The sequence below is a fragment of the Haplochromis burtoni genome, unplaced genomic scaffold (assembly GCF_018398535.1).
Source record: "Haplochromis burtoni strain Fernald_Lab_line unplaced genomic scaffold, NCSU_Asbu1 Contig_2, whole genome shotgun sequence".
Classification (NCBI taxonomy): Eukaryota; Metazoa; Chordata; class Actinopteri; order Cichliformes; family Cichlidae; genus Haplochromis; species Haplochromis burtoni.
Window position 1 is genome coordinate 1,391,875 of NW_024582363.1, and position 27,693 is coordinate 1,419,567.

A 27,693-nucleotide genomic window follows, 5' to 3' on the forward strand; every position below is an offset into this window, starting at 1 on the left:
AATAAATAAAGTTTACTTACTTACTTACTTACTTACTTACTTACTTATCATTTCTTTTCAGTGTCAGTGTGTGGTAAGACTTGAATTAAGCGGTCAAAGAAGTGCAGGAGACTGATGCTGTCCAGTGTAGCAAGTGATTTATTCACCATTTTGTGACCCAAACAATATTTACAAAGAAACAAATAGGAAACTCAACTCTATAATTAACTCAGTTCAAATAAACATAACTGAACTTAAATCAATGGAAATTAAGGTCAAACTGCACACAGCTACACTGACCTGAACCTTTCTTCTCAAACACCTGAGTTCTTCTGCTTAAATAGTTCACTTAAGATTTCTCCGCTGGACTATTCCATTCGGTAGGTAAGATGAACATAATTATATTCAAACTTCTACTGCTACTCTTTACTGGCAACATAAACTCTGTGGTGTAATCAATACGTATTACAACAATAAGTCTATTTCTTCATAAACCCTCTAAAATCAACTTTATTAAATTACAAGAGTTCTTCCCCTCCCGCACTTGGTCTCTTCCTGTGACCTCAGATAATAATAATGGATTGGATTTATATACCGCTTTTCAAGGCACCCAAAGCACTTTACAATACCACTATTCATTCACTCTCACATTCATTCAAGATGAACCCAGAAGCTATAAAGCAGGAAGTAAAACTACATTTCCTCCTTTTGTTTCTGGAAGACAGGTAGGTAAGGTAAGTTCTAAACAATACAAATTAACAGTTGAAATAAAGAACATGTTAATTTAACAAACTTGTAGGAGTTGATTTAAACCAAGCTGTTGTACTATATAATCTGTAAAAGTACAAAACATAAACCCGAGATAGTAGACGTTTGCCTATTGCAGATCACATGTGAAATATGGTTAAATCAAAACAAGAATGTTAACTAAGAATGTAGACAAGTGGTACTCTCACCCACTTTGTCACACAGTGAAAAAGGAAATACAAAAAAATGATGAAACATAGGCTGGACCTCAGAAAAGCTCAATTGAGACTGTTCACAGTGATAAGACCCAGCTATCCACCGTTCTGCTTGGTCCCACAGCGTCATCAGTGTGGTGATGCTGTTGAGACTGGTCCCTGAGCAGCTCTGTTCTGTTTTCATGGCATTTAGTCGGTGTCCCTGCCATTAAAAATGAATGGTCATTGTGACTCATTTTGTAACTGTTTATGTAAGCTTCTAATGCGTGTTTTTCTCTCCGGAAGCCTGAATTTACTGCTCCCACACTCTTTCCTCACACGCTCAGTATTGTTTCCATCCTTTCAGAGGATTAATTTTCATTTTCTTTGGTCTTACACTAATTCAAACCATTCAAACCACTGTCCTCCTAACCTAACTTTAGTTAGACTTCCCAGAACCTTAATCAAGTCTTAAACTTGCAATCTTAAGGAAAGAATTGTATCAAAGTGAAGAGCAACCAAACTGTCTTTAGTTTCATCACTCTTATGTGATCTCATAAAGATGGTTCCACGTGTACACGCTTGGCAGTGCTGTACCAAATGTTAATTGTAAGGAACTCAAGCTTCCCAAACGAATGTATTTACTTCCAAAATGGCTCCACTTACTGGAAAAGAGGAGCTTTGGTTTTTAAGTTTGTTTCAGTGGAGTCTGGCCAAGTCTTTTTTCCAGTGTGCTCTAAATTTACTGTTATTTCAAATGTTTCACCTTCCCCGGGAAATGTGACATTGTTTTTCAAGGGTAACTACAGGCACTGTGCTGAAAAGAAAAATAAAACCATAAGCCAGTGCAGAATAGAAACTTGTCAACCTGGAAAGTCTCGTCAAACTCTACAATCACCGAACACTGAATTAATTTTCGATGTGGTGACAGTGGTGGTGGTGCAGGCAGTTAATATGCATCATTGATGTTGCCCATAATGATTCTAAGGACTATGACCCTGTCTATTCTGCTGTTAACCACAAGCAGACACCTGTGACTGCTCTCTAGGCCAATAGGCCTTGATTTGCCTGCTTTGAGCCTTTATTTGTTTATTCCCGCAAATGTCACGCATACAGACAAGCTGGTTAAAACAAAGCTTAGAAAGTGAGAGGTGTTCTTTTACATATCGGTCAGTCTATTTGCAACATTTAGGCATGAAATTTGACTATGTGTAAAGTAGTACCCCACTGGCTACAACAGTCTTCCCATGTTTGGAAGGAGAAGCGGAAAGCTTCTTTGGATTCATTGTCGTTGTTTGATGGAGTATTATGCTTGCTGATGTCTATCTCTTCAACACACAAATAGCTCGGCTGGTTTTGGCACACACAGGAAATCTGCACATGAGCGATGCTACTATAATACCAGCATACTTTGTCTTCCTTTACATTGTTTAACAGAAAGTGTAGGTAAATGTTTTGATATAAAGTTTGAATATTTCTCAGTATGTGATCAATCTTAGCAATACTTCAGATATTTCTCTTTCATTATTTTTTTTGTAAAGGGTATCCATGGCATTGATTTGGATGAACTAACTGACAAGCTGCATTATCGGCTTCATTATCTTGTTGCGTTACTAAGCATAAAGTGGAAACATCATACCTAAGGGTATTAATAAACTTCCCCTTTTCAACAATATCATAAAGTCAGCCTTCCATTATTAGTGCTTTAAAAGAATAGATGAACATTTAGAGAAACGGTATTAGTCCATTTCGTGTTTGAATTAAATTAAGAGTGATATCATTCATACTTTTGTATGGTAACTTTTTACCATACAAAACCCAATCTTTGTTTGTTTTGTTTTTTTGCCAACTCTCATGGTGTCAGTAAAGCTCACGACACAATAAACAGGAAGCCATGAAGTCCCTGCCTTACAAAAAAGTTTTTTCTTTGCACGTAGGATAAATTTGACTTTTAAGCACATTCAAGCACCAGCAGTTATTCATAAATGTCACCGAGAGTATGCAAGGGTTGGGTGCATATATCCATATGGCACAACAGCAGCAACTTCCTTAACCGTTAATAACTAGTAATTATTTGACACAGGGCTGACATCTAAAAAGTAAAAATGTCAAATATGGCAGCAGATAACCTGGTATAAATGAGAGCATATTTTATAATCTCCAAAGTTTCTGTGGTTGGATAAATTCTTACACATGGTTATAATTTAGTGTTCAGGAAATCAGGAAATTTTAAACTAATAAAACAGTTTTGGCAGCAGAACAAGGGGTCGTTTGCTGCTCATAAGTCCTAATTAATCACTTGGATTACTAACTGTATACTTCATGAAAGTACAATTTCTTCACATTCAAGTACAAAGTGGCTCCTGTAAGCTATTTAAAGGACCAGTTCACTGAAATTACAACAACAACTGTACAAATATTCCCGTGGATAGGCCTTCTCTCCATGTACTTAGTTCTGATGGTGTTTCAAAGAAACTTTCTTTTCCATGGATTGTGTTCATTCCACAACCAGAGTAATTCTGCAAACCCTATACTCCATGCCTAACAATGTGTTTGCGATAGACTAGCATACACTGTTACAAGCACTAGGCTTTTGAAATGTCTCCATGTGTGTAGATGAAAATGTAATGTCAACCATAAATGGAGGTGGAAGCAAGCAAACCTGTAATGATAACGGCCTGCCAGCTAAAACAGCTACAAAGTCCTCACTGTTCAGCTACTATCACTAACAGATTACTTTTGTCATAATAATTGAGACAAGTTTGTGTCCAGCAGACTTGAGTTTCAACAACAACAGAGCAGTTGTCCAAGGTATGCAGCAGTGCAGCCCTGTCAGCCTGCAGAGCCCAGAGATGAATGAAAAGCATAACAGAAAGAGAACGCTACAACACAGTGAAACCTGGCACTGTGGCAAAACGCACAACAGCTGATTTGGTTTAGTTCTGTGTGACAGGATGCTTCATGTGAAAGCAATCTGTGAAATGTAAGTGTGCCTTTCAAAGTATGCGAGCTGTGCGTTTTCTCTCTGCCAGAGATGCATTGGATCACTCCTCAAGCACTCCCATGCCTGGCCTATTCTTAGCCTGTAGGGCAATCACCCGACTGGAAAAGACTCGCTCCAGAGAAAGAGGGGGTCTTATTTTATCTGTGATGTTGCCCCGAGAGCAACAAGACGTCACCCTCACATGTCAAGATGCTTAGTGGTGCAGCTCGTGCCTCATGGTGGCAGTGATCCAGATGCCTTTGGAGATCTACTAAAGCCGACTTTGACATTTGAGATGATAAGGACACACATACACACTGTCATATCCTCTAACAGCCACTTTAAGATAGTGCCCAGACATGATGTAGTGCTGTGAACCAGCATCTGTGGAGATACATACTGTGGGGTACTGTATCCATTGTCACATCTCTAATGAAAGCTGTTTGTTTAATTCTTTAAAATTAGTATGTAATATTCAAAGAAAGTGTGTGTTTAGATAATTGATAGCAGCTGTTGCAAGGTCAAGCACAGGGCTCACCTGAATCAGAGAATGATTGCAGACTAATAAACTTCTGAGCGGAGCAACTAAAAGAGCTCATGTCAAGCTCGTGTCTCCTCACATCATTAATAATAATTACACATTCATTATATGCTTAATCTCATTGCTGGAATGGTACATTTTGCTCTGGTATTGTGTCACATATATTTACAAGGTACTGTGAAGACTTACAGTGCGTGTACATTAGAATGCCAGTATTTTAAAGCTTTAAAGCAGGCAGATAGGGGCTTTTCCTGCATCTTTTTTTGTCTGTTGTTAATGTGACACTTGGACCAGAATAGATATTAGTGTGATCATTTGATCTTAATCAGCAGCTAAGTCAAGGCTTTGTGCCAGAGCTTACTTTCACACGACAGACATTAGTCTTTGAAAGCACAGATGAATTTTTAAACAACATTCCTGGCCTTCTTGTTTACAGACACACGTTCCAATGCCTTTATCTCAATATAGGTTATGTGTCACAGTGTTTTCCTTTGGTAGTCTTGCCAGAAGACAGATGTATAATATTTGCAAATGTATTTGCAAATGTCTGCACCAGACTCTTTGTATTGGACATCATTTGTTTCCTGAAAAAATGCACAGCATGATGGTGGATAGTCAAAGGGTTTTGCAGCAGATCTGCAAATTTGGATGCATTTTGCATCCTTTTTCCTTCTGTAATTTACAGCATTTTTAAATCCCTGATGGTTACTGTGTTTGAAAGCTGTCACTTTGAATAATTACAAGTAATTGGTAACCCACATAATATACCGTTATATCTCTTCCCATAATTAGACAAAACAACATAGTTGTCAAACAATAGCATCCAACAAACAAGCAGTCAGACAGGATTAGTTAAAGCTCGTGTGAACTGAATGGACAGAAATATGTGCATCCTTTGTTATTCTGTTTAGCTTGAATTTACTAGAACTGAAATGCAGCAGCCAGATTGTACAGGAACTGAGTGAGTGACTTTTTAAGCGGTCAGTGGTTGTGGAAATAGATTTGTGTGTGTTTTTAAAGCTTTAAGTAAGTACTAGTGTCTGGGAATGCAAAGCACATGTGTTGGGCCAACAGTCAGCTGGGTGGTGTGTTGCCCTGATGGTCCATTCATTTCACGCTATGACGTGAGATGAGCAGAGATGAGGTGATGGATACCAGGGAAATTATGTAATTGTACAGGCTTGCATGATATTGGCATGATTTTTGTTTATTTATTTATTAGAGTGACTCATCTGCCAAAGGCCAGGTGCTGAAAATGACCAAATATCAGTTACTCGGTCTGCATTTCAAACTAGTCATCTAAACCTAATCATTCAAAACCAGCTTGCAGTGCAAATGCCATGCTTCACTTGATTTTATGTACAGTGGGAATTACGTATCTTCTTCTATTTTAATGCATGACACATGTTGATGTTAAATATTTGAAATGTACCATCACTTATTAATGTGCTTACGGAGGCCTATAATCCACTGGAGAATTACAGCATCTTTTAGCTCATTGTTTTGTTGTTACAGGGTTTGTCAGTCTTATTTTATCCCAGGCTGTAGAAGACGGGTCTTTCCAGGAAAAAAAAATGTCTGAAGTACTTGTTAAACAAGTTAGCATCAAAAAAGATGAACAGGGCTGGATAGTGAACAGAATATTCAGATACTGGCAGAGATCAAAGTACTAATATGAGAGCAGCTCCAGAGAACTGCTGCTCAATGAACAGTTTATCTTTTTCAGACCATTCTCTTTATAATGTAGAGATGGTTGTGTTGGAAAAACCCCAGTAGATCATCAGTTTTTGCAATACTCTGACCAGCCTATCTGGCACCATGTTCAGAGACACCTGAGTCATCAGTCTTCCCCATTCTGATGTTTACTTTGACCTCTGGCACGTCATTTTGACGATGTTAACATGACTACATGCAGTGAGTTGTTAGTTGTTAGTGTCAGATATTTGTTTTAATGACTTTTGTAACTAAAAGAGTGGCAAGTGAGTGTTTAATAACTATAATAATTGAAGAATGTTGATGATTTGTGATACTCGTCTTGGGCTCTAGCCTTTACCATGAATGGAATTCCAACCCAAGATTTAGTTCCTATTCCAAAGTACAATTTTCTTTACCAGCACTGCCTTTGACAGCACTGTAGAGCTTTGGCTAAGCTACACTGCCAGTAGTAATATGACCTTCCACAGACACAGGAGTTGTGAATCTAATTTGATGGCTCACTCTCAGTGACGCTCAGGGATCCATTAACAGTCAACTCTTTGCCTTTTATTTCCCTGTCTGTCTGCCATACATAACTAAAACCATCGAACTACATTTAAAGTTGTTTCTGGCATGCTCTAAAAAACATATGTGTGTGCTCTGGTTCATTATGTTTAAAAGGTTGCTACAGAAGATCAGCAAGTCTGCTTTATGGAGCAGCCTCTCTTTAGAGGAAGAAAACCCATAAAGTGCAAACTACACAGAGCAGCAGCTTCAAAAGTCACAAAGTCTTCACAGTAAATATGGAGGCAGATAATATTTGTCTCCACAAGGTGCTATACTGCTCCAGAGCTGAGATACTGAGACATTAAAATTTTCTCACCTTAGAAACTGAAGCTGAAATAGGTGTTGATGAGGTTCAGTGTCACATCAGTGTCTTCCAGTAAATAATCAGGGACGTGCTTAAATATCTTGCTTAAGACCACTTTACAGTTTCATCTTGTTTGTCAGTGATTGTGCAGATTAAGTACCTTTATTGGTGCAGCTCAGAGATGAGGTTTATTTTTATGTGTGTAGACTGAGTAAGAAACTGTGTACAAAAGGTGAAACACATTAAAAAAAAGCCTAGTGTGAAGTACAGCACTTTCCGACGTTATCTGAGCACTCAAAGCGCTTTACACAACTTACCTCATTCACCCAGAGCCTGTACTTCTTTACTTAAGTAAAACTGAAAACATTTTTAACACTAATATCTATACTTCGTTACAGAATGTCTGCACTTTTGCCACCTCTGCGACTAACACCTTGCCTGAGAAGTCTGTATAGAAATATCACTATCTATGCATACTCAAAGGTGCATCAGGAAAAAAAAAGGGTTTTGACTATAAACCTGTAAATTTGTAAATGTGTTCTCAGTGTCTGAGAAGCAGCTATGTACAGTGAGCGTTACGAGACTTGAATCTGATTTCTAGTGTTCTCAGTGGTCAGTTACCCTTCCTGATTTCAACCATATTGCACACAGGGAGCAACCAGATCCATACACATCCTGTTTTTGGTAGTACCTCAATTTTAATGTTCCACAATCAATTCATGTACTGACTATGCATACTCTTTCTCTTCTGTCTCTACTCTCAACAATCAGATTATCAGAGGAAATGCTCATTAAACTGCATGTTTTTACTAATTTTAACCTTTTACTAAAGAACTGGTGGTGAAAGGCTTTTGTTTGTTTGTTTTTTAACCAATGCTCACATGTTTTTCCCTTTTGTTTTTTTTAATGCTACTCCTTTATAACTATGTCACCTACAGGCCCTTAACAAGAAGGAACACAGAGGCTGCGACAGCCCTGATGCTGACGCATCCTATGTCCTCACTCCTAATACTGAAGAAAAATACAAGAAGATTAATGAAGAGTTTGACAACATGATGAAGACTCATAAAATTGTAAGTTGCGTTGTTTGTTTTTTTTGTTGGTTTTCAACATTTTGTTTAGTGACTGTTCCCACCCCCATTTTCTCTGTAGGGTCATTAATTAAGAACCTTCCAGTCATATATCCTCCATCCACAGTCTGTGGTGATAATATGTCTGGTCATGCTCACAGACACAAAGATGAAGACAATACAACTGATAAAAGACAATCGCATTTTACCAGTTCATGTATTTCATTTTAATGCTGATTGGCTCTTTTTGTCTCTTGCTGCCTTCTTAGTCCACAGGCCAGCAGCAGCAGCACTTCATGCATGTAGCACCAGGCAGCATGGCCTACAGTCACAGTGGAGGAGGAGGGGCAACTTCCCAGGCACTAGCTGCAGCCACAGCAGCTTTGGCTGACGGTGGTATCCTCTCCTCACCTCACTCGCACCTCCACAGAAACATAAACTCTTCACAAAGACCCCCGAGTGCTGGAAGTGAGTAATATGAACTTTGTGTTCTTCTTTGGTAACTAAAATTACTGTTAAACTGCACACTGAGCCGATGACAATAACTCAGAGGAGACATGAAAATGAATGTGTGCAAGGATGTTCAGATAAGCCTTAGAATTATGAGTAGAAGAGAGACTATGTAGAAAACTATGTATTTTAATTAGACAGTATAGTAGTTTTTAATAGAGATGCAGGAGATGAGCCATGCAAACATTCTGCGCAGGAGGAATTACTGATTTCCATTGTATTTATTTATTTTTTAACATTGATTTGAAGACAGCGCATCTGATAAAAACAACAGTTTGACTGTTATTGTACAGAAAAAGCTCCTGCTGGGGAAAATACATTCAAGCAGATAGAAAGTGAACGATCTAAAGCAATCTTACTTAAAGCTGCAGTCTTATTTCAAATCTTATTAATAAGATAAAAAGATGGATGCATGCAGAGTGGTTCTTAGTGATTGCAGAACATTAAATGCGAGAAAAATGTAATAACGAATCCTAACGAGTGTGTTGTGTTTATCCTCAGGTGGCCTGCAGGGCAGTTCCGAGCTGGCTCTGCAAAATGGATCTGGACCGACTGGTATGTATCCAACAGGAGTTTAACAAACATGCTCTGACATGTATACTACATACGCACAAACACAACTCCCTGCATATGGAGCAGTCTTTGCAAGCTTGTTTTGCTTGTGATCCCATGTGAGCAGCTGCATGTGTTAACTGTGTGTGATCTGTTTGAACAAATAGTTATTTGTTTTCTTGATTTTTTTTTTTCTAGAGGCCTTAAGGGATTAAAATTAGCCAATAAATTACGAAAGAAGGAAATATAAGAAAGAGGTTCCACAGAAATAATCTGATAATTAGTTCATGGCTCCTCTGAGGTTCTGTTAGCGCTTCTTAAAATAGTGGGAGTTGATGTAAGATGGTGATGGATTTGCTATTGGTCAGCTAAGGCCAGTGGATGTGGGATGTGTTCTTCCAGGAGCCTGGCTGCACCTCAGTTTCATCCCTCCTGGTTTTTGTTGCTGCTCTTCTGCCCTTATGCTTTGGTCCACAACCCTTTCTACAAACTGTCTTTGCATAATCCCCCTCCTGCCATGTCCGTGCTCTCCTTCTCAGGAACACTGCCATTATGTAATGCCAAGAGAGAGAAAATATGAATTATTCATGATTATCTCCTGTATAATATATAGCTGTACTTTCTCCAGTCTGCATGCAGAACTTGGCTGTGGACATGTTGATTTAATGGATCTAATACATGAGACTGTAATACCCCACTCCATTTTCAAGTGCATTCCAAAGCTCTAAATATTTAAAACTTGTGCTATATGCATGATGCTTTCCATTAACAAAAAAATATCCTTTGCAAAATTCTTACAAAAAGTAGCTAGAATCAGCACTTAAGTGAAAGTTGGAATTGAATTACCATCACTTCTTAACATCCTCCACACGTCTGTATTTAGTGAATGGATTTGGAAAGATCATACCATCAAAATCTCCTCCTCCTCCTCCACCTCATGGGAACAGCATGGTCCCTACCAGCCGCAAGACAGACCTCCGGGTCCTCATCCCCCACTCCAAAGGAATGATGCAAACACTGGTAAGTGTGTTTTCTTTTATATTTATAACCAAAACAAAAAAGCCTTTATAATGAGTAATATTCTTAAAAATGTTACCTAAAGCTTTATGTATTTATTTAGGTCCAATACAGAACAGCAATCAAGCTTGTAACATGTGATGTAGTTTTAGTTTTGACTGGAACTAGGAAGAGTCCTCTAGCTGCTGACAGCTCTATAAAACCATGAACCTTTGATTCCTGATCTGGATTTTATTAAGAATCAGAACAGTACATTGTGTTTTCTAAGCCTGTGGGATGTTGGAGTCAGGCATGAACAGGGTAAATATATGACACAGATTACCACAGAGTGGGCCAACAACTTTTGAGAACAATTGGTTTGACACTATTTGGGGCAGATGGTTGGTGGTTTTACAGATGAAATCATAGTTCCTTTGAAGAACGGACAATACTGGCAAAAGCTTGCATGCCTCATTTGACCGACTTCACTGCTACTTCTTTATAGTCCCTTCCAGTAAACTCAACAAGATTTAGTCTTATTGTGAACTAACACTCTTTTGATGACATTTAAGGTTCCCGTAATCTCTTTAAAACACACGTGGATGTGCAGAATCTATAGGCAAGGTGCAAAGTTCTGTTTGTGGTCCACTTCTAGTCAGATTTTTTTTTTTGAAAACGCTAGGATTTAACCAGTAGCAGTAGGTTTTAGGTAAAATTTCTGTGTGGAGAGTAAAAGGGGAGTGCCACCTTAGAAAGCCCACTGGCTACGCCAGAAGTTGTGAAAGATCGCCCATTATACTCAGAGGCTGAGTCAACAGACTAGCCTGAAGGGTTTCCAGACTGAAGTTTGTCACACATTTGACTAAATGCATATATATCTCATCATAAAATCTATGACCCAAATTGGCATTCACACTAAATAGAAGCTTAAACTAACACAAAAAAGAATGTAAAAGCTTATTAGTTCAAATTTTGCCCAAAAGTTTTGGAAAACAACAGCCTGTTCATCTGAAAAGTCCGACAGTTCGACTAAGTTTCCAAGTCATATGCCTCTTTGTGGGGGCAGTGCACATTCTTTATGGAAGCTCAAGTCTTGTTTAGAACAGAAATGCAGAAATAATATCAAGTGCGAAAAATTGGGCATAAAAAAGTGCTTTAAAAGCTGCCTGGTACACACAGTTACGGTTCTTATATACATGACATCAGAGCACCAGTTCATGGTTGTGTAAGATGTCTTGGAAGACTGTAGAAGGAGTCTGTTTTCCTTTCTTAAGATTCCACATTCTGCAGCTGTGCCGGGTCGCTGAAGTTATTGATTTGCCCTTAACTCTCCTACTGTTGCCCTTGCCTCCCACACTGTGCTCAGACATGATGTAACAATTAGTAAACAATGGAAACTGACACTCTTTTCTTTGTATTTTTCTTTTTATGGTGACCGACCAGCTCCATTATTCTACTGGTTATGGTTTCCAGGGGATTTTTACATATTGCAGAAGGATATGAGTTTCTATTTTCTGGTGTTCTAGAAATTAATGTCAAGGTCTTTTCATAGAAAAAGGAAGAGTTTCACATATGTGCGATATAAGAAAAGAATATCCAGACTATTTAGAAATGAATAGTAAAATAAATCTATATTAAATATAATTTAGATTACAAATTCAGAGCACATTATAGGTAGCTTTTAAAGTTTTAATAGCGATGTTTAATGTCACTGAAATTCAGAGTGACTAAATTTCTTTTGGAGAAGTGATGAATCAGCAGCCATTCATTCCACATTAAGTAATCATAATTCCTCATCATTCTGTTGATCTTATCTGTTTGTCAATTATCGGTGACTGGGTGACAAATAATTTGTTGTTGTCATGTTTGCAGGAAACAGAATCTGGCAGAGTCTAGTTTTCAGGAACTGTGCTGAATGGGTTTGCAGTCGTTTGAAGCTGGAACACTTATAAAATCTGAACCATGATACGGCTAATGCCTCCACCCTGTTTAAACCAACAGAAGAAGCCACTCATATTTTTCTTTCTGCTTTTCATTCACTCCAGCAAAAGATGTTGTGTTGTGGTCTCACAACTCCTCCTCAGTGTGATCATTTTGAAACTGCCTTTCACTTCCTCCTGTATGCCTGTGTGCACATGTTAGTGTAAGCGGCATGCTTTGTTTAGTGTGTTTTGCACAAACAGGCGAAAACAACAAAGCAAAAACAACTGAGGAGGTCTGCATTTCTTAACAGGATGTCTGTGTCTACTACTCACTACCATGATAGCTTTAACTTGGATTCTGTAGTGCATTATCTGTAGTCCACAAATGCAAGGACACCATAGAAAACACAGGGAATGAGACATGTATGGGTTGGTTAACCCATTGTTTTTATGTTTGCTGAGCAATGAATGACCTGGTTCAGGGTGACGTGATTGAAAGATGAACGAAAAACAACTCCTAAATTCAGTGTGATAAGTTGAGTTCATGAGCCACCTGTTCTGAACCGATAGGCTATTTTAGGACAATGAATAATTAAGAATGAATTACCTGCTGCTATTCAGTTGATATTTCAGTTGTGTGTTTTCTAAAAGCAGACAGCCGAATAAATTGCACTGATATCGCTTTTTGGAAAAGAAGAGGATTTCATGTCATTAAAGGAAACTGACTGATAAATTAGACTATCAAGTCTTGGGTTAAACATAAACATTCAAAAAGTACATTTTTTAAACTAAACTGCAGTTTCTGAATAGTTAGTGGATTTCTGTTAGACTTCTGTCTTTACAAAACATTCAGTTTTGTTGAGAAGAATGCAAATCCTTGTTCAATTCATGTGCAACTTCTGCTAGCACTATGGGAAGTGTAGGAAATTCAAAACTATATATTTTGAACTGATTAATGGTTTTTTTGTTTTGTTTTTAAAACAGGGGGTGTGAGCTTATACTGACATCTTGTGGTTGAAATGGGGCATTACAAGTCTAGTTCTAGCGAACACTATAATTGCGATCTAAGCACAAAAAGCAACAAACTAAGAGAAGAGTAACATTTAATGAGTGAACTTAGTGACTTTATGTCTTTGTTTATTATTTGTTTTCAGAATAACCAAAGGATGAGTAGCAGTCAGTCCAGTCAGCCTCTTTCCACACCAGTTGTCTCTATCACCACACCCAGTCTACCCCATCAGAGTCTGGTCTATGCTGGCATCGGCTCGGCCTACAACGGTACAAGTTCTTTTTACTATTCGTGCTGTGTTTCTGTAGTTACCTTAGCCCTGCTGACCTCAATATTTTACAGTATGCCCCCCAAAAAATCAAATAAGAAAACAGTGTACATTGCGGTTTGTTTTAATTGGTTAATGGAATTGCTGAAGTAATTAGGTGGTGTTAAATTTCAGCTCTTTTAGACAGTTTATAATGGTATGACCAACTGTATCAGGGCAATTTTTAAAAGAATTTCCTCTATTTTTGTGTGTATTCCATTCATTTAACATAAACACTGTTAGATCTTTAAAATAAAAATAACATAAAGCAACAGCAGCCTGAAAAAATACAAAATGCTAGATTTAAATGCTACTTGGATGGAAGTGAAAAGGTGAATGTGAAAAAATGAATTGCTCCCTGGGCCTAATAGCTTGCCAAACTGCCAGCTTTAGCAGCAGTAGCTGCAACCACATACTTTTGATATCTAGAGATCAGTGCCTGGCATTCATGGTGGCAATTTGAACCCCTCTTCTATCCAGAAATGCTTTAGTTCAGTCACACTGGAAGGTTTTCAAGCTTATTAAGCAGCTTGAAAAAAAAATAACTTTTTTGTTTTAGTTTTAGCCTGAATTGTTTCTAATAGTTCTTAATTGTAAGGAATTCCCTGAAAAAATAACAAACTGCAGCTGTGAGATTTCATAACGATATGGGATGGAATACAAGAGTAAAGGCTGCGAATATAGGTAAAATGAAAATGACTCAGGTGTTTGGATGTAAAGGAAAAGCCTTACTAACAACAACAAAAGTCTCCGCGAGTATCCACAAATTGCAGTTAGCATCAACTTCTATCAAACAAGAGATGGGTAATTGTTTCACATGGGGCCTTTTTGCTCATTGTGGTCAAGTGGAACAAAACTACAACCTTAAACCTTGCCAAGGAAAATGAAAAGAAGTCTTATGAACACTGGCAGGACATTCTCTGGTTAAATAAAACCATTTTAGTCTAGATCAGATTTTATACAGTGTGTGTGTGTGTGTGTGTGTTTTTTTTGTTTTTTTATGTTGACCTGGCCAGGACTACTACACTGGCTGCACAGTGGTAACTGTGAATCATGGATGTGTGAGTGTGCTAATCCATGGCAACATGAGTGCAAAAGGTCAGCCACTGAGCACTGCCGTTATGGGCTGTGTCTTTCTCCCATATCCCCTTCAACTGAGTATAGCTGGTTTATTCTCCTGCCTTCTATCTCTCTGAAATAAACCAAACCACTGTCCAGGATGAGACAACAAACATCAACAACAACATGGCCACAACTGACCGTGTGTTTAGTTAATACCTTAGGCAGCAGAAACCCGAGAAAGAAGAGGTGCAAGGAGACAAACCATCATGGGAGGATAGGCCCGTGCACGGTTTGCAGCAGATAGAAGGAGTGGCTTACATTCAGAAATCCTACCAGTGTCTGGACAAAGCTGGATTGAAAGACATCACAGAGGCACTAATCATGGCAGCACAGGAACAAGCTCTAAGTACAAGATCCATAGATGCTGTGGTCTACCACACCAGACAAGGCCCCAGGTGCAGACTGTGTAAAGATTCCCCTTAAGACAACCAAGCACATAACAGCCCTGCCTTCTAGCAAGGCAGATGAAATCCCACTGTTAGTTGGAAATTACTTTTTTTCTGGCCTGAAATTTTCTTTAACATTTAAATTTTTTTTCAAAGCACTCTATCCAGTCTGTATTCAGTTATATTAATAAAAAAAAACACCCTGAAATAGCTAATTAAAGTTAGTTAACTAACTAAAAACACTGTGATCGTTGCCAAATGATATAGTATTGAAATATTTTTCTAATGCTACACAACAGAGTTCTCTGTGTTGTTGTGTACTATAAGTATTTTCAAACACAATGATTTAATCCAGTCATCAACAAAATACCAACTTTCAAAGCCTCTCAGCTACCTTGTGTCACAAAACTGAGTATAGAGGCCTCCGTGCATGTGGGCAAATACAGGGCTCTAGTGGGTGAGTTCTGGTTTCACTTTTACAAATTTTCAGCACATTACTAAAAGTGAAATGGTTTCAGGTAGCTTAGCAGCTCATAACAAGAATGTAAGAGAAGTTGTGGTGCAGCGTTTATACTGTATTCAAGTGTTGTTAAAAAAGGTAATGTTTGACTTTTTATAGAAGTGTAATGCTTTTTGATCGGCATGATGTGCATGTAGTGTATGAATGTGAGAGTGAATGAATAGTGGTATTGTAAAGCGCTTTGAGGGGTCCCGAAAAACGCTATATAAATGCAGTCCATTATTATTATTATTATTATTAGTCTCTCTCCTTCTGTCTTTGTCAGATTACTCCCTGAACAGTGGAGAGTTATCAGGCTTTAACTCTGCTGCAGGGCCCTCTCTGAGCTCAATGGCAGCATGGGAGCAACAGCAGCTGAGCTCCATGGGGTAAGAGCCTGACACAGTTAAACTGTCTCCCTTCATGATTTACAGATTAAATGTTTAACCATTTCTTTACACTGTTTTTTTTTTTTGTGCAGACATACTGTGTTGTTGACATAAAGTTAAAAATTACCTGATCATACAGTGTGCAGTAAACTGAAGTAGCGTGCACAGAGTTGGAGAAATGCAAATATGTATAAATATATACATAGATATAATATATATGATAACAGATTCCATGACATAGATAATTGCCCTAAAATATGTAATAAATAATAATTCTGGTTCAAACATCACACATTTTTGCGCTTGTGTAAGACCCTGAAGTTGTGTACTTTTGGGTGATGTATGTAATAAAAAGCTATTTTATAATCTCAACATATCTGCTATATGTTACGTCTATTAGACACATTTTACCCTAGCTATGAAATCAATCAAATTGTAAGTACAATACTGGCCTCTTAATCTGTGGTAACGTAGATGTTTAAAAGAGCTTTAAATAGAAATGCAGTTATCTCCACTTTTTACTTTAAATACATTATTATTATTATTAAATGTACTCAATAGCCACAGTTTTCAGAGAAAACGTTTCTGTTTACGGGCCGATTACAGCCATGTCACCACCAGATGGCATCTTCACTCCAGAGTCACAGCCTCAAATTTTCTCTTCCTGTGTCTGTAGGTCAGGAAGCTCCACTCTCTCCATCAACACCAATCATAACATCAACATCAAAGCTGAGCCAATCTCTCCACCCCGCGACCACCTCAGCCAGTCTGGGTACATGACCCATCCACATGTTCACCCTCATCTTCACTCCTCTGCCTCCTCATCAGCTCGAGCAGAGATGGGACGGTCCCCTTCTGACAGCGTTGGCTCCTCCTGCAGCTCTCACGAGGGCGGCAGTGACCGGGAAGAGCAGCAGCGACCTGACTTCCACTTGCTCCCTGCGAGTCGGTCAGAGGGCAGGGAGAGTCCGACAGTCAAGCGGATCCGAATGGACAGCTGGGTGACATAGAGCCTGGACCTACATCGAGAAGCTGCACCAGGGCAAAAAACAGGAAGGACACTGTTGTGCAAATGAAATGTGGTTTTTATTGACGTGTTCTGTTGAATTTTCTTTAATTTTTTTTTTTTTGCTGTTGTTTTGGTTACTCGGAATTTCTTGAGAAGGGTTGAGCAACATTCGTCTGAGCATTCTTGATTAGATAAAGCTGAAATTACAGTGGTACTTCATTTAATCTTATTTTCTTCTTTTACAAACAATTAAAGCTTTGGAGATTAAATATCTGGGTCCAAATGCAGTACAGTTACAGTAGAGTACAGTTATTTCCATTTGCAGTGCACTGTGGCGCTGGATGGAAGAGAGACAAAGCATAAAATCAAAGTTCATGAGTGGGTAAAGTTACTTGGTGTCAACCAATTCATTTCTAATCTTCTCAGGGTTTAAAACCATTAAATGAGTCCATCGTGAAAGCAATACTCCCTCCACATCATCATTTCTGTTACTCCTCTTTATAAAAACACGTATTTATATCAGCCAAAGCAGTATACTGTTTTCTATGTTGTGTGTGTTTTTATATTGTGCACAAAATTATACAATATTTCATTCAGATTTGAAATCGAAAGCCATGGACACTTGTATATGTACTACCAAAACATGTCACTATTGTTTGTACATAGTATCTTTAATATATATCACTTTTGGTGTAACTATAGCGTTTTGTCAGTGTGTTTTATCTGCCTGCCTTCACACTTTGTCTCCTGAAACTCCCATAATTTCTTAGATAAAGCTACTTTCAGCTGCTCCTTTGTTACAAGGGGTCGCCAAAGCAGGTAGGTCTGCATATTTGACTTGGCAGTGTTATGCCAGATGCCCTTCCTGGTACAAACCCAAGGGGGATTTGTGTCTCTGGCTGGAATTTAACCAGCAACCTTTTGCTTGCCAAGCAAAGTTGTTAAAGCCTACACTACAGAACCATTTGTATCCTTTCTTAGATAAATAGATAAACTGGCTTTGTGAAGAAAGCTTCGGAAACAATTCTTTAAAAAAAAAAGGTTACTGGTCGAGGAGGCGTCTGTTTGCCTTACAGCTGAAATGCAGTGGCCTGGGTTCGAGTCGGATCTCTGGAGACCTTTGCACCCTCTCCCCCTCTTTCCTGTCTACTCATCACTGTTAAACTATCAAATAAAGCCCAAAACCCCCCAAAATAAATGTGAGAAGAAGACAACTCCTCTCTAGAAAAGGTTTATTGATTAGTTAATATATATATATATATATATATATACATATATATATATATATATATATATCCCTGTAAAAAAGATTTAGGAAAATGGATGCATTATAAAGAAAGATAAAACTGCTGAAACTTTTTAAAAAGCTGCTGAACACATGCACATCAACTCCTGCTTGGCTGATGGTGTTAGGTGATAAAACACAATGTCATAGATCAGAAAACAAAGCGGAACTCTTTAGAGGAATTTGTTCTTAAATCTGTTATCGTATATATGTACCTTTGACTCCCATACCAGTGTCTTTTGATAGAGTATTTATCTGTTTTGGTCTTTATTAAATAAGTAACTTGTGCCTAATGATGGTTACACACTTAAGGCCATGTGTCTTTGTGAGATTAAGATTTTTTTTAAAAAATATACGTTGTATATATCTGAGATAACCATGGATGAAGACAGTTAATATAAATATTACTTTAATGGCACTGAATCCATACAATAAGAGACACATTGAATTCTTGTACTGAGAGAAATCTTACCTCCAGAGAGATGGGAATTTACTGAATGACTTTATGACTGAGCAGAAGATGATTAAACCTGAGAAAATGCAACATGTGGGTAAGTACAAGGTAGCGCATGTGGTGAGAAGCAAAAGCTGCAAAAGACTAACCACAGTGCTTCCACTGAATGAGAGCATGGCTGGAAAATGTAACAGCTTTGACTCTGCAATGAAAGACGGATACAAAAAAAGAGCAAAGTGAAAGTTTTGAAACACATGATGCAGGGTTTTAGAACAGGATACTGTTTCTATGTTTCTTTGACACCAGCAATAAAATAGCTACATGGACTGGTTCTTATATAGCGCTTTTCTACTCATCTGAGCACTCAAAGCGCTTTACACAACTTGTGCATTCACCCATGCATACCCATTCGCACAAGCACATTTTTCTTAGTGCATCATAGCTAACATTCACACACATTCATACTGCGATGGATGCATCGGAGAGCAATTTGGTTAGTATCTTGCCCAAGGATATTTGGCATACAGACTAGGGGAAGCCAGTCGAACCACCAACCTTCCGATCAGTAGATGACATGCTCTACCACCTGAGCTACAGCCACCCCGATATGTGTCTGGTACCTGGCTTCACGTGGCCAATGAATTGTAAATTACAATTGTGAAAGAAGCTGTGATGCTGATGGGAATGCAGCAGCGACGTGAAAACAGAAAATACAGAAAAAAGAAACTGCTCAAAAGCATTTAGGGCTGGCAGCAAGAGACATAGCAAAATCATAAACATTAGTAAAGTACTTAATAATAATGGATTACATTTATATAGCGCTTTTCGAGACCCCCAAAGCGCTTATACAATTCCACTATTCATTCGCTCTAACACACTGGTGGAGGCAAGCTACAGTTGTAGCCACAGCTGCCCTGGGGCAGACTGCCATATCGTGCCATCGGCCCCTCTGGCCATCACCAGTAGTTCTTGCCCAAGAACACAACGACCGAAACTGTCCGAGCCGGGGCTCGAACCGGCAACCTTCGATCACAAGACGAACTGCCAACTCTTGAGCCACGATCGCCCCCACTTAATGTTAATATTTCGTCTTTGTTGAATAACTACATTATGCCAATTAAATAGCAGTTGAAAGTGAGACTGTTATGACTGTGATTTTAAAAAGGTAAAACGATTCAGTTAATATGAAACGAGTAAATGAACAGAGTAGTCATATGAGAAGTGTGCAGCTTTTTTTCTTTTTAGCTCAGAGAAATCCACAATGGGCAACGACGTCAGTTACTCGGGGGTGGACGAGAGACGGATTAAATGTGCCAAGGTTAATGAGAATTATGAGAGCAAACAGATGTTTGAGGGAAGGATTAGTTTAAGATCCACAAAAAGCTGCCTAGCCAATGAGTCTATTATTTTTATTTTAATGGTGGCTATAGCCTACTGTATCGGTAAGATGAATGCATCTTCATCTGAGCATATCTGCACATACATTTTGCTGTTATCTGAAGGCATTTCAACAAATGTTTTGACACACTTAACCACAGCCATAACCACATTTTATTTGAGTGATTTCGGGGTGTGTGACACGAACAGAACGAATGTAAAATTCAATATTTTTCACTGCTGAAGACAAATACTTTAAAACAGACTGTTAGTTTGATATCACAAATGTCAGAATGTTCTGTTTGGGTATGGCAGTGATTAATCAGACCAGTTAAGTTAGCTACGGTAATACTCTACCGGAAAATACGCATTCTTTTGATAAAGTAAAATTGTAAACTTGTGAATTGAACAGCCTTTATTTTACAAAAAGTATACTGCTACTCCAGTTTTCGGATAATTATATTTGTTAAAATACTGAGTTCATAAAAAAGACCAAAGATCTATCTTTAAAAAATAAGAAAAGTAAAAAAGACATACATAGTCTACATGTTGCAGTCAACTTACAGAAATGCAGATAACCTCTGTAAAAATATGTTTCAAAATACCCATGTATTTTTTTCAGGTTATGTATATTTCATTCTCCTTTAATGTGCAGATGGACATTGCACGCGGTCCTCGGAAGAGCTTTTATTTTGAAAAGCCCATAAGCCGCTTTGTTGTGTCATAGCTGATATTTGATGCTAAAAGGGAGAGGAGGAGGAGGAAGTGTGTCAGAGCCAGAAATTGCAATCGATGTGCACAACTGTTGCTGTTTTGTAATTCCAGCTACACCGTTTAACTGAAATGAGTTGAATAAGGATAAATACCTTGGAGGTTTCCAGCAGCGGGCGGGGAAAAAAGGTAATTATGACTTTCTGTTTTTTCTTTTATTCTCTTTTCCTGGCGAGAAGCAGAAAGTTACCTGCTGGGGTCTTCGAGGTGCGGCTAGTCAGGTGAGCCTTCTTCCTGTCCGGCAACATTACTCCTGGTGGTCAGATGAGAAGTCACCTTCGAGCTGTCAGTTTGCCACGTGGGAATCTTTAGTTTATGAGTCTTTAAAGAAGGGTAACAGAGAACTCCCTTCAAGCATCTGACAATTATTAAATGTTTGTTCTTACTCACGAATTGAAACATGTTGTTACATTTCATTTTAAATGATTTTTAATAGAGAGATAACATTTTCATCAGTTCGGCATTGATATCAAGGAAGAAATGGTTTCAGTGGTACTTTTAATGAATCATGGTCACCTCCCAGTGCTCCTGCAAGACGCTGCTGGACAAGCCTCATGTTGTCAGGGTGACACGGATGGTTACATAGTGTCTTGCATGGAAAGGCTTGCATATACAATGCAGTATATGAAGAATACTGTTGTTGATGACATTTTACCAACGCTGATTGAATTTCGAAAACTTACTAGGTTCATACCGGCTTAACTGCTGTAGACCGACATACATCTTTATGGTTAGTATACATAGTAACAATACTTAAGCTTTCAGCTTTTATGTTGACTATTATATGTCTGAAATGTAGTCTACTGAATCTGTAAATGGTTTTTTTTGTCGTTTTGTCTGTATTTTCTGCAGTCACTGTCTTGCCTCATATTAAAGCATAGGAACCACAAACTGTGAAATAGACTCGTTTCAGGAAATAGCTTGTCCTGTTCAGCAAGAGACGTCCGTGATGCAGTTACTCAACACAACACATCAGCTGAAGGGAAGAAAAAAGCATTAGAGGCTTCAAAGAGCATTGATGGATGTGACCTTTTGTAACTTGCATCAGTACTTTAGAACGTATACACACAGAGGGAATGGGGGTGGTAAATTAAGGGAAACTGAAAGTGTCTTGCTAAGGGGCACCACATTCTGCAGGAAGAGGTTTAGTGCAGGTTTCGTGTTCCAAGTCTCTGGATCTCTGCTTTAAAGACTGAGCAATTTTCTTCTAAAGTAGATCTAGTATTTGTGATTAACACTGTCAATACAGTGTCTTCACTGTCATTTTAGTACAAAATCTCCCACAGGTGCTAAAATGGATTGAGATCTGACGATCTGATTTCCTCATGTCATACTCCCCAAACATTCATTGAGTTGTGTCGTGGAGTGGGGGAATTGAATTATTTCCTCAGGATAATGTTAATTAGTCAGAAATTTGGTTTGTGTTTAGGCTCCAGCTCTTATGGGAGAGGTGGATCAAAACCTTGCCAAAAAATTACCCCTACAGCGTAACAGATTATTTCCTTTATTTTGTCAGAGGTCTGTACATGACAAATATTTTAAAAATGAGAGCACAATTTCCTGTAATTTCTAAGGAGCTTGCTTTCAGGATAAGAACTTGTATGCAGAACATTTCAAAATTGACAGAAGCCTTTATTGTTTATCTGCTTCAGTAAATCATTGCCTGGTCAGATCTCTACATCTCTAATATTTAGAAGACCCATTCAGCCAGAGTACTTTATTGTTTAACAACGGATTAACCCGGGATCATTATAAAACAACATCATCAGTTATTTGTGTACTGTCGGGCTTTTCATAAAATCTGTCTTTTTTTCCTTCAAACAGTGGCGTCCTCATTTTGAAATGGGAGACAGAATGCACTGTGTGCAGTTGTGCATGATTTTCTTGCAACCACTGATGCATGTGTGAGCTTGCTTTAGCTTTTGTAATAACACTGAGTGATCCCTTTTGTATAAGAAATCATGCCAATCAGACAGGATGCCTTTCTAGTACGTACTAGTATCAAAGGATGATTTTCATACACACCTTGGCATTAGTCTTATTGCAAAGGGTTTTTTCATGGACAGTAAAAGTGCTTTCACGTACATGTACCCACTTTCAGGTTTGTTTAACAATGCGACCTTAAACCATTGCCTGTTTATTTCCTGTTTATTGCAATCTAGAACTGTTTTTTAAGCAATCTTGCTGAATGTCTCGCTATCTAATATAGTCAAAAAAGTGACTTAAAAGGAGGCTGGTGAGGAAGGTTTTGGGACATGTTTATCTGTATGATGGACAGTTGGCCTCAGCATGTCTTTGAACTGAGCTGGCTTCGTGCAAAAGCCTTCATGTGGACCCTGACTGTTCTGGCTCTAATGATGTGCTGTACAAGGATAGGCAATACAAGCTTGAACTTGGTGAGACATGGCAGGCAGAAAGAGTGGGGTTTTTTCCCATGTACTTGCTCTGTAACATTTTAGGATAGTGAAAAGAAAATGTTCAAAATGTGCATTTAGGCGTTTAATTTGCTATACTTTGTCTGTTGGAAATTCATGCAGATGAATACACAATAACTACTGAATTTGCATGTTTAAGCATAAAAAAACTAGTGAAATTAAAGAAATGACACCTCACTGTGACTATCATTAGGTAAATAATGGTTTATGTATTTCAGCCACTTCACATTTACTACTTTGCTTGAACTTTGGAGTTCCTTATTTGTGCAGTATAACTATATGGTGCCTTAAAGTGCTTGCTAGACTTTTTTTTTTTTTTTTTTTTTTAAATGCATGCAGGTGTGTCCTCCAATTACTTTCCAATCCTCTGATTAGATTTTTTTTAAATAAATAAATAAATCTCCTTTTTGTAAGCTCCATCTAATGTGTAAAGAAGGATTAGTGATTTGCCAGAGCATTAATCAAGGGCACAATGACTGCAGACTTGACCAGTATGTTTCTGATGGTGGGGAAACAGGAACCCCCCCTCCTCCCAAGTTGGTTTTTAGAGCTCACAGCTGAGCTGATCTGCAGCTAATTATCAATGAGACATCAGGTCTTCAAACTACAGTCAACGGTGACAGTGCCCATACTGTATAAATGAATCAAATAACAAAACCACCTTACTTCAAAGGTCATGATACTTACCGTGACTGTCATGAGGTAAATAATGGTTTATGTATTTCAGCCACTTCTCATTTATTACTTCATTGGAACTTTATTCTGCACAAATTAGGAACTTTAAAGTACAGTACATTATCCAATATCTTTTTATTTATTTATATATTTATTTATTTAGGAAGGGCATATTGATTCAGGACCGAGCCTTAGTTTTTTGCATCATGCGGTTAGCCTTACTTTAGTTATACATACATGTATTTTAGCCCATACAACCAACCAGCCTTCTGGATCCTGCAGGGTGGCTGTGAAATGTAAGAAAAATTCTTCAATAGTCTTCTGAGAAACTTTTCATAGTACAAAAATCCCCCCCTTTCTGATGAAGCATCTTGCCTTTCATCAGAGTCTATTCTTGCCAATGGAGAAGTGGGCCTCATCGTTTTTTAAAAAATTTCTAATGATTTGCTGTTTTCCAGTGGTAACAGTGGCTGGACTGTCAGTTGAAAGCTATGTCGTATCCTGCTCTGTTGATTGAGACCTGCTTTCTTGTCTCAGTCACATGATTATAGCTTTTTGGGGGCTTCTTTACAGCCCCAATTCCAAAAAGATGGGACACTGAAATTTATTACACGTTTAACCTGAGATAATATACTGTTTTTATTCAAACTAAGGTGGTTTTGAATTTAATGGCAACAATATATAACCTCAAAAAAAGTTGGGACAAGTATAACAAAAAAGATGTTTACAGAGGGAACTCCAAACTTTCTGGAGATTGTTAGCTGCCAAACTCAAGTATGATTTTTTTTTTTTTCTCTTTCTGCATTTTTACTGTATAAACATTTGACATGTTGTATTCTGTTGTGTATTTGGAAAAAAGTGGGTTTGTGTAAATCATTGCAGTTGTTGTGTTTTTGAAACTATACTTAATTCATGCCCTAAGTTACACTAACACCATTTTCGAGTCAAATCACATGATCAATGCCCTACATTGCAATGTTCTGCACACATGGTCTTTTTCTCCCATTACTCTTTTAAGCCCATCACGCTCTTGAAATCTCCTTTGATTCCATTAATAATTTTGCTCGCAATGAAGTTTGATCCTGAAATTAGCTGATATTCTAACTTAGGCTTTGTAGTGAAACATCCTGCCAATAAAATGCAGTGACGTGAAAGTGATGCAGGCTATCAGCCCTGTTGGCAGTCATGCACGTTAATCGGTTGGTCTGTGATGACCAATAAAGCAGTAATGGGACATATATCATTCCAGGTTCCTGTTTTTTGAAAGAGGACCATCTGGAATATTTAGTATTTAAAGTTATGATTTTTAAAAATCTTCATACATGTAGTGAATTCAAAATGTCAATTGAATTGAAAAAGTGGCTTGAAGAGTCCATATGATGTGAATTTACTGGAAAGTTACCACAGTGAGTGGCCATAATGTGATCTACCTTCCTCATATTCTGTACAGGCAGCACACTCACCAAATGGAGTATTTCTACTAGTAATGCCATGTCTGAAATGGACTGTTTCCTGCTACGTGCCATTCTGTGGCCAAAAATTTGGGCGATAATCAGACCTGATAATCCCAACTTTGGTCCCTGAGGGCAGTGGAAACAAGCTGTAAACACGAACTGACATATTGTGTATTTTCTTCTTAAAAGATTGAAATGACTGAGTTAGTTCACAGTGCGTTTCTGTCGCTCACAGCTAAGTTTATCTGTAGCTAAAGCAAAGACTTCAAACTACAGTCAACAGTGACAGCGCCTTTAGGTGTATAAATTAATCAAATGAAAAACCACCTTGCTTCAACGTCATGAAACTTGCTGTGACTATCATTAGATAAATACAGTTTTATGTATTTCAAACACTTCTCATTTACTGCTTTGTTTGAACTTTGGATTTCCCATTGTGCAATATAAAGTAGGGTATAATCTTACATTATATGGTCCCTTCAGGTGCTTGCTAGTGTGTGCCCACGTGAGACACAGATTACAATTAATCAGTCAGTTACTGTAGTTCCAGATACTCCTGATAGCATTTAGTTATGTGTCTACAGAATCAATTTCTTCCATTCCAACTTATCCAGCACAATGGGCAAGATCAAAGACCCAAAGAATGTTATGCTTTTGGCCTAATTTTCTACTAAGGCTACATGACAACTTTAACTGCATTGAGGGGCAAATGAACTGGGTCGTGTACTGTAAAATATTGGATTCAGCCAGAATACTGAAGCTCTATTGTGGGTTTTCCAGCTTGACGATGACCCAAAACATACCATGGCAATAAAGGAGAGGTTAAAGAAGAAAATTAAGGTCACTGCAGTGGCCTAGTAGCTGTGGAAATCTGTGGAGAGAGTTGCTAAGTGGCAGACAAGAAACCTTAAAGATTGAGAGTTTTTGTAAAGAGGAGTGGTCAAAATCTTTCCTGAGATGGGTGGAAACCTGGTGACCAGCATCGAGAGCAGTCTTACCACTGTGGTTGCCAACAAGAGCTTTTCCACTAAGTACTAAGCCATGTTTTGCTTGGGGATCTAATACTTAGTCATTATCAGTGACATGCAAATCAACTTTTATGTAATGTGTTTTTTTGGGAGAAGTATTTTTAGTTGATTATCTCTCTTTCTAAATTTTAAACTACCATAAAAATGAGTAATAATAATAATGGATTGGATTTATATAGCGCTTTTCTAGGCACCCAAAGCGCTTTACAATTCCACTATTCATTCACTCTCACATTCACACACTGGTGGAGGCAGCTACAGTTGTAGCCACAGCTGCCCTGGGGCAGACTGACAGAAGCGAGGCTGCCATATCGCGCCATCGGCCCCTCTGACAAGGCCCTCTGTTGGCCTTGTCTTGCCCAAGGACACAACGACCAGAACAGAGAGAACAGGGGGATCGAACTGGCAACCTTCCGGTTACAGATGAGCTTCCCAATCCCCTGAGCCATGGTCACCCACGGTCGTGCATGTTTAATTCTTTGCAAGTGAACATAAACTAAATTCAGCAGGGGATCCCATAATTATTTCCTGCACTGAAGGAAATAAAACTGATAATCTAAGTTGAGGAGAACATACGCCCACTGGTGTTGAGTAAACAGATGCACACTCAGTGATATACGTGTTGCTGAACATAAGGCAAGGGGATGCCTCTGGCAGACTTTTGACCGACAATTGAGACGCACACATGCAAATTTGCTAGAGGAAAGTAAGATGGCATGAGATCTTTTAACATACTGTGTTGATTTTTATAAATGCAAGGAGTAGAACTATTGAACGTATCACAAACACAATATATTATTTCTGAAGTTGGAGGAAGAAACCAGATGTCACACATGTCTAGAACAAATTGGGTAAGAGTCACTGACTGGGCAGTTCCAGTCTCAGTGTTTCAATTGCATGACTTAATTCTAGAGATTAGATGATCATAAATAATCTGAAGCTAAGCTTTTTGATAACATGGTGTCATGGTGTTGAGTGATTGCGATATGGAATGTAAGTGCGAACAACTGTTTCAACTTTAAACATAATATTTTGGTTCCTTGTTAGATCTAGTGTATATTGATAAGAGCAGCAAGTTTGGAATCCCTACACAAACTATAGAGCATTTCCTTAAATAGTCTGTTGGCTTTCTTCCTCTTGTGTGTGGTTTGAAAAGGGGAGAGGTGCAAGTAAAAGTCAAAAACATAATGCATATTTTTGGCCTACAAAAACATACCTCCATTATGATCACGCTCTGCTTACTACCTGTGGGAGATATACGTCCCAGCTGCTGTCAAGCTGCCATCAAGGACTCATGCTTTTCTGGTTCAATTTTCTCATAGCCAGGCAGGTGACAAACAATAAAAATGAGTTGTTGTAGTCTAATACCTGGAGAAACAACTTCAGCTAACCAGTAGGAAACATTCTTGTGGAAATGATAACCTCTTATGATA

At 38.3% G+C, this 27,693-nt stretch overlaps 2 protein-coding genes across 3 annotated transcripts in view; both read left to right on the top strand.

The window, feature by feature from the left end:
• The window catches only part of LOC102299196 (myocyte-specific enhancer factor 2A), a 49,794-nt gene extending 31,794 nt beyond the window's left edge, over nucleotides 1-18,000 (top strand). For both annotated transcript variants that reach the window (XM_005913078.2, XM_005913079.3), the window contains exons 4-10: nucleotides 7,949-8,083; nucleotides 8,350-8,548; nucleotides 9,092-9,145; nucleotides 10,026-10,162; nucleotides 13,215-13,338; nucleotides 15,670-15,772; nucleotides 16,449-18,000. In XM_005913078.2, coding sequence (XP_005913140.1) covers nucleotides 7,949-8,083; nucleotides 8,350-8,548; nucleotides 9,092-9,145; nucleotides 10,026-10,162; nucleotides 13,215-13,338; nucleotides 15,670-15,772; nucleotides 16,449-16,782 — 1,086 coding nt within the window. In that variant the 3' untranslated portion in view covers nucleotides 16,783-18,000. The remainder of the gene's footprint in view (nucleotides 1-7,948; nucleotides 8,084-8,349; nucleotides 8,549-9,091; nucleotides 9,146-10,025; nucleotides 10,163-13,214; nucleotides 13,339-15,669; nucleotides 15,773-16,448) is intronic.
• Nucleotides 18,001-20,644: 2,644 nt separating this feature from the next.
• The window catches only part of mctp2b (multiple C2 domains, transmembrane 2b), a 43,183-nt gene continuing 36,134 nt past the window's right edge, over nucleotides 20,645-27,693 (top strand). Inside the window, exon 1 of the mRNA XM_014333710.2 lies at nucleotides 20,645-20,797. The gene's annotated coding sequence lies outside the window, so the exon portion shown is untranslated. The remainder of the gene's footprint in view (nucleotides 20,798-27,693) is intronic.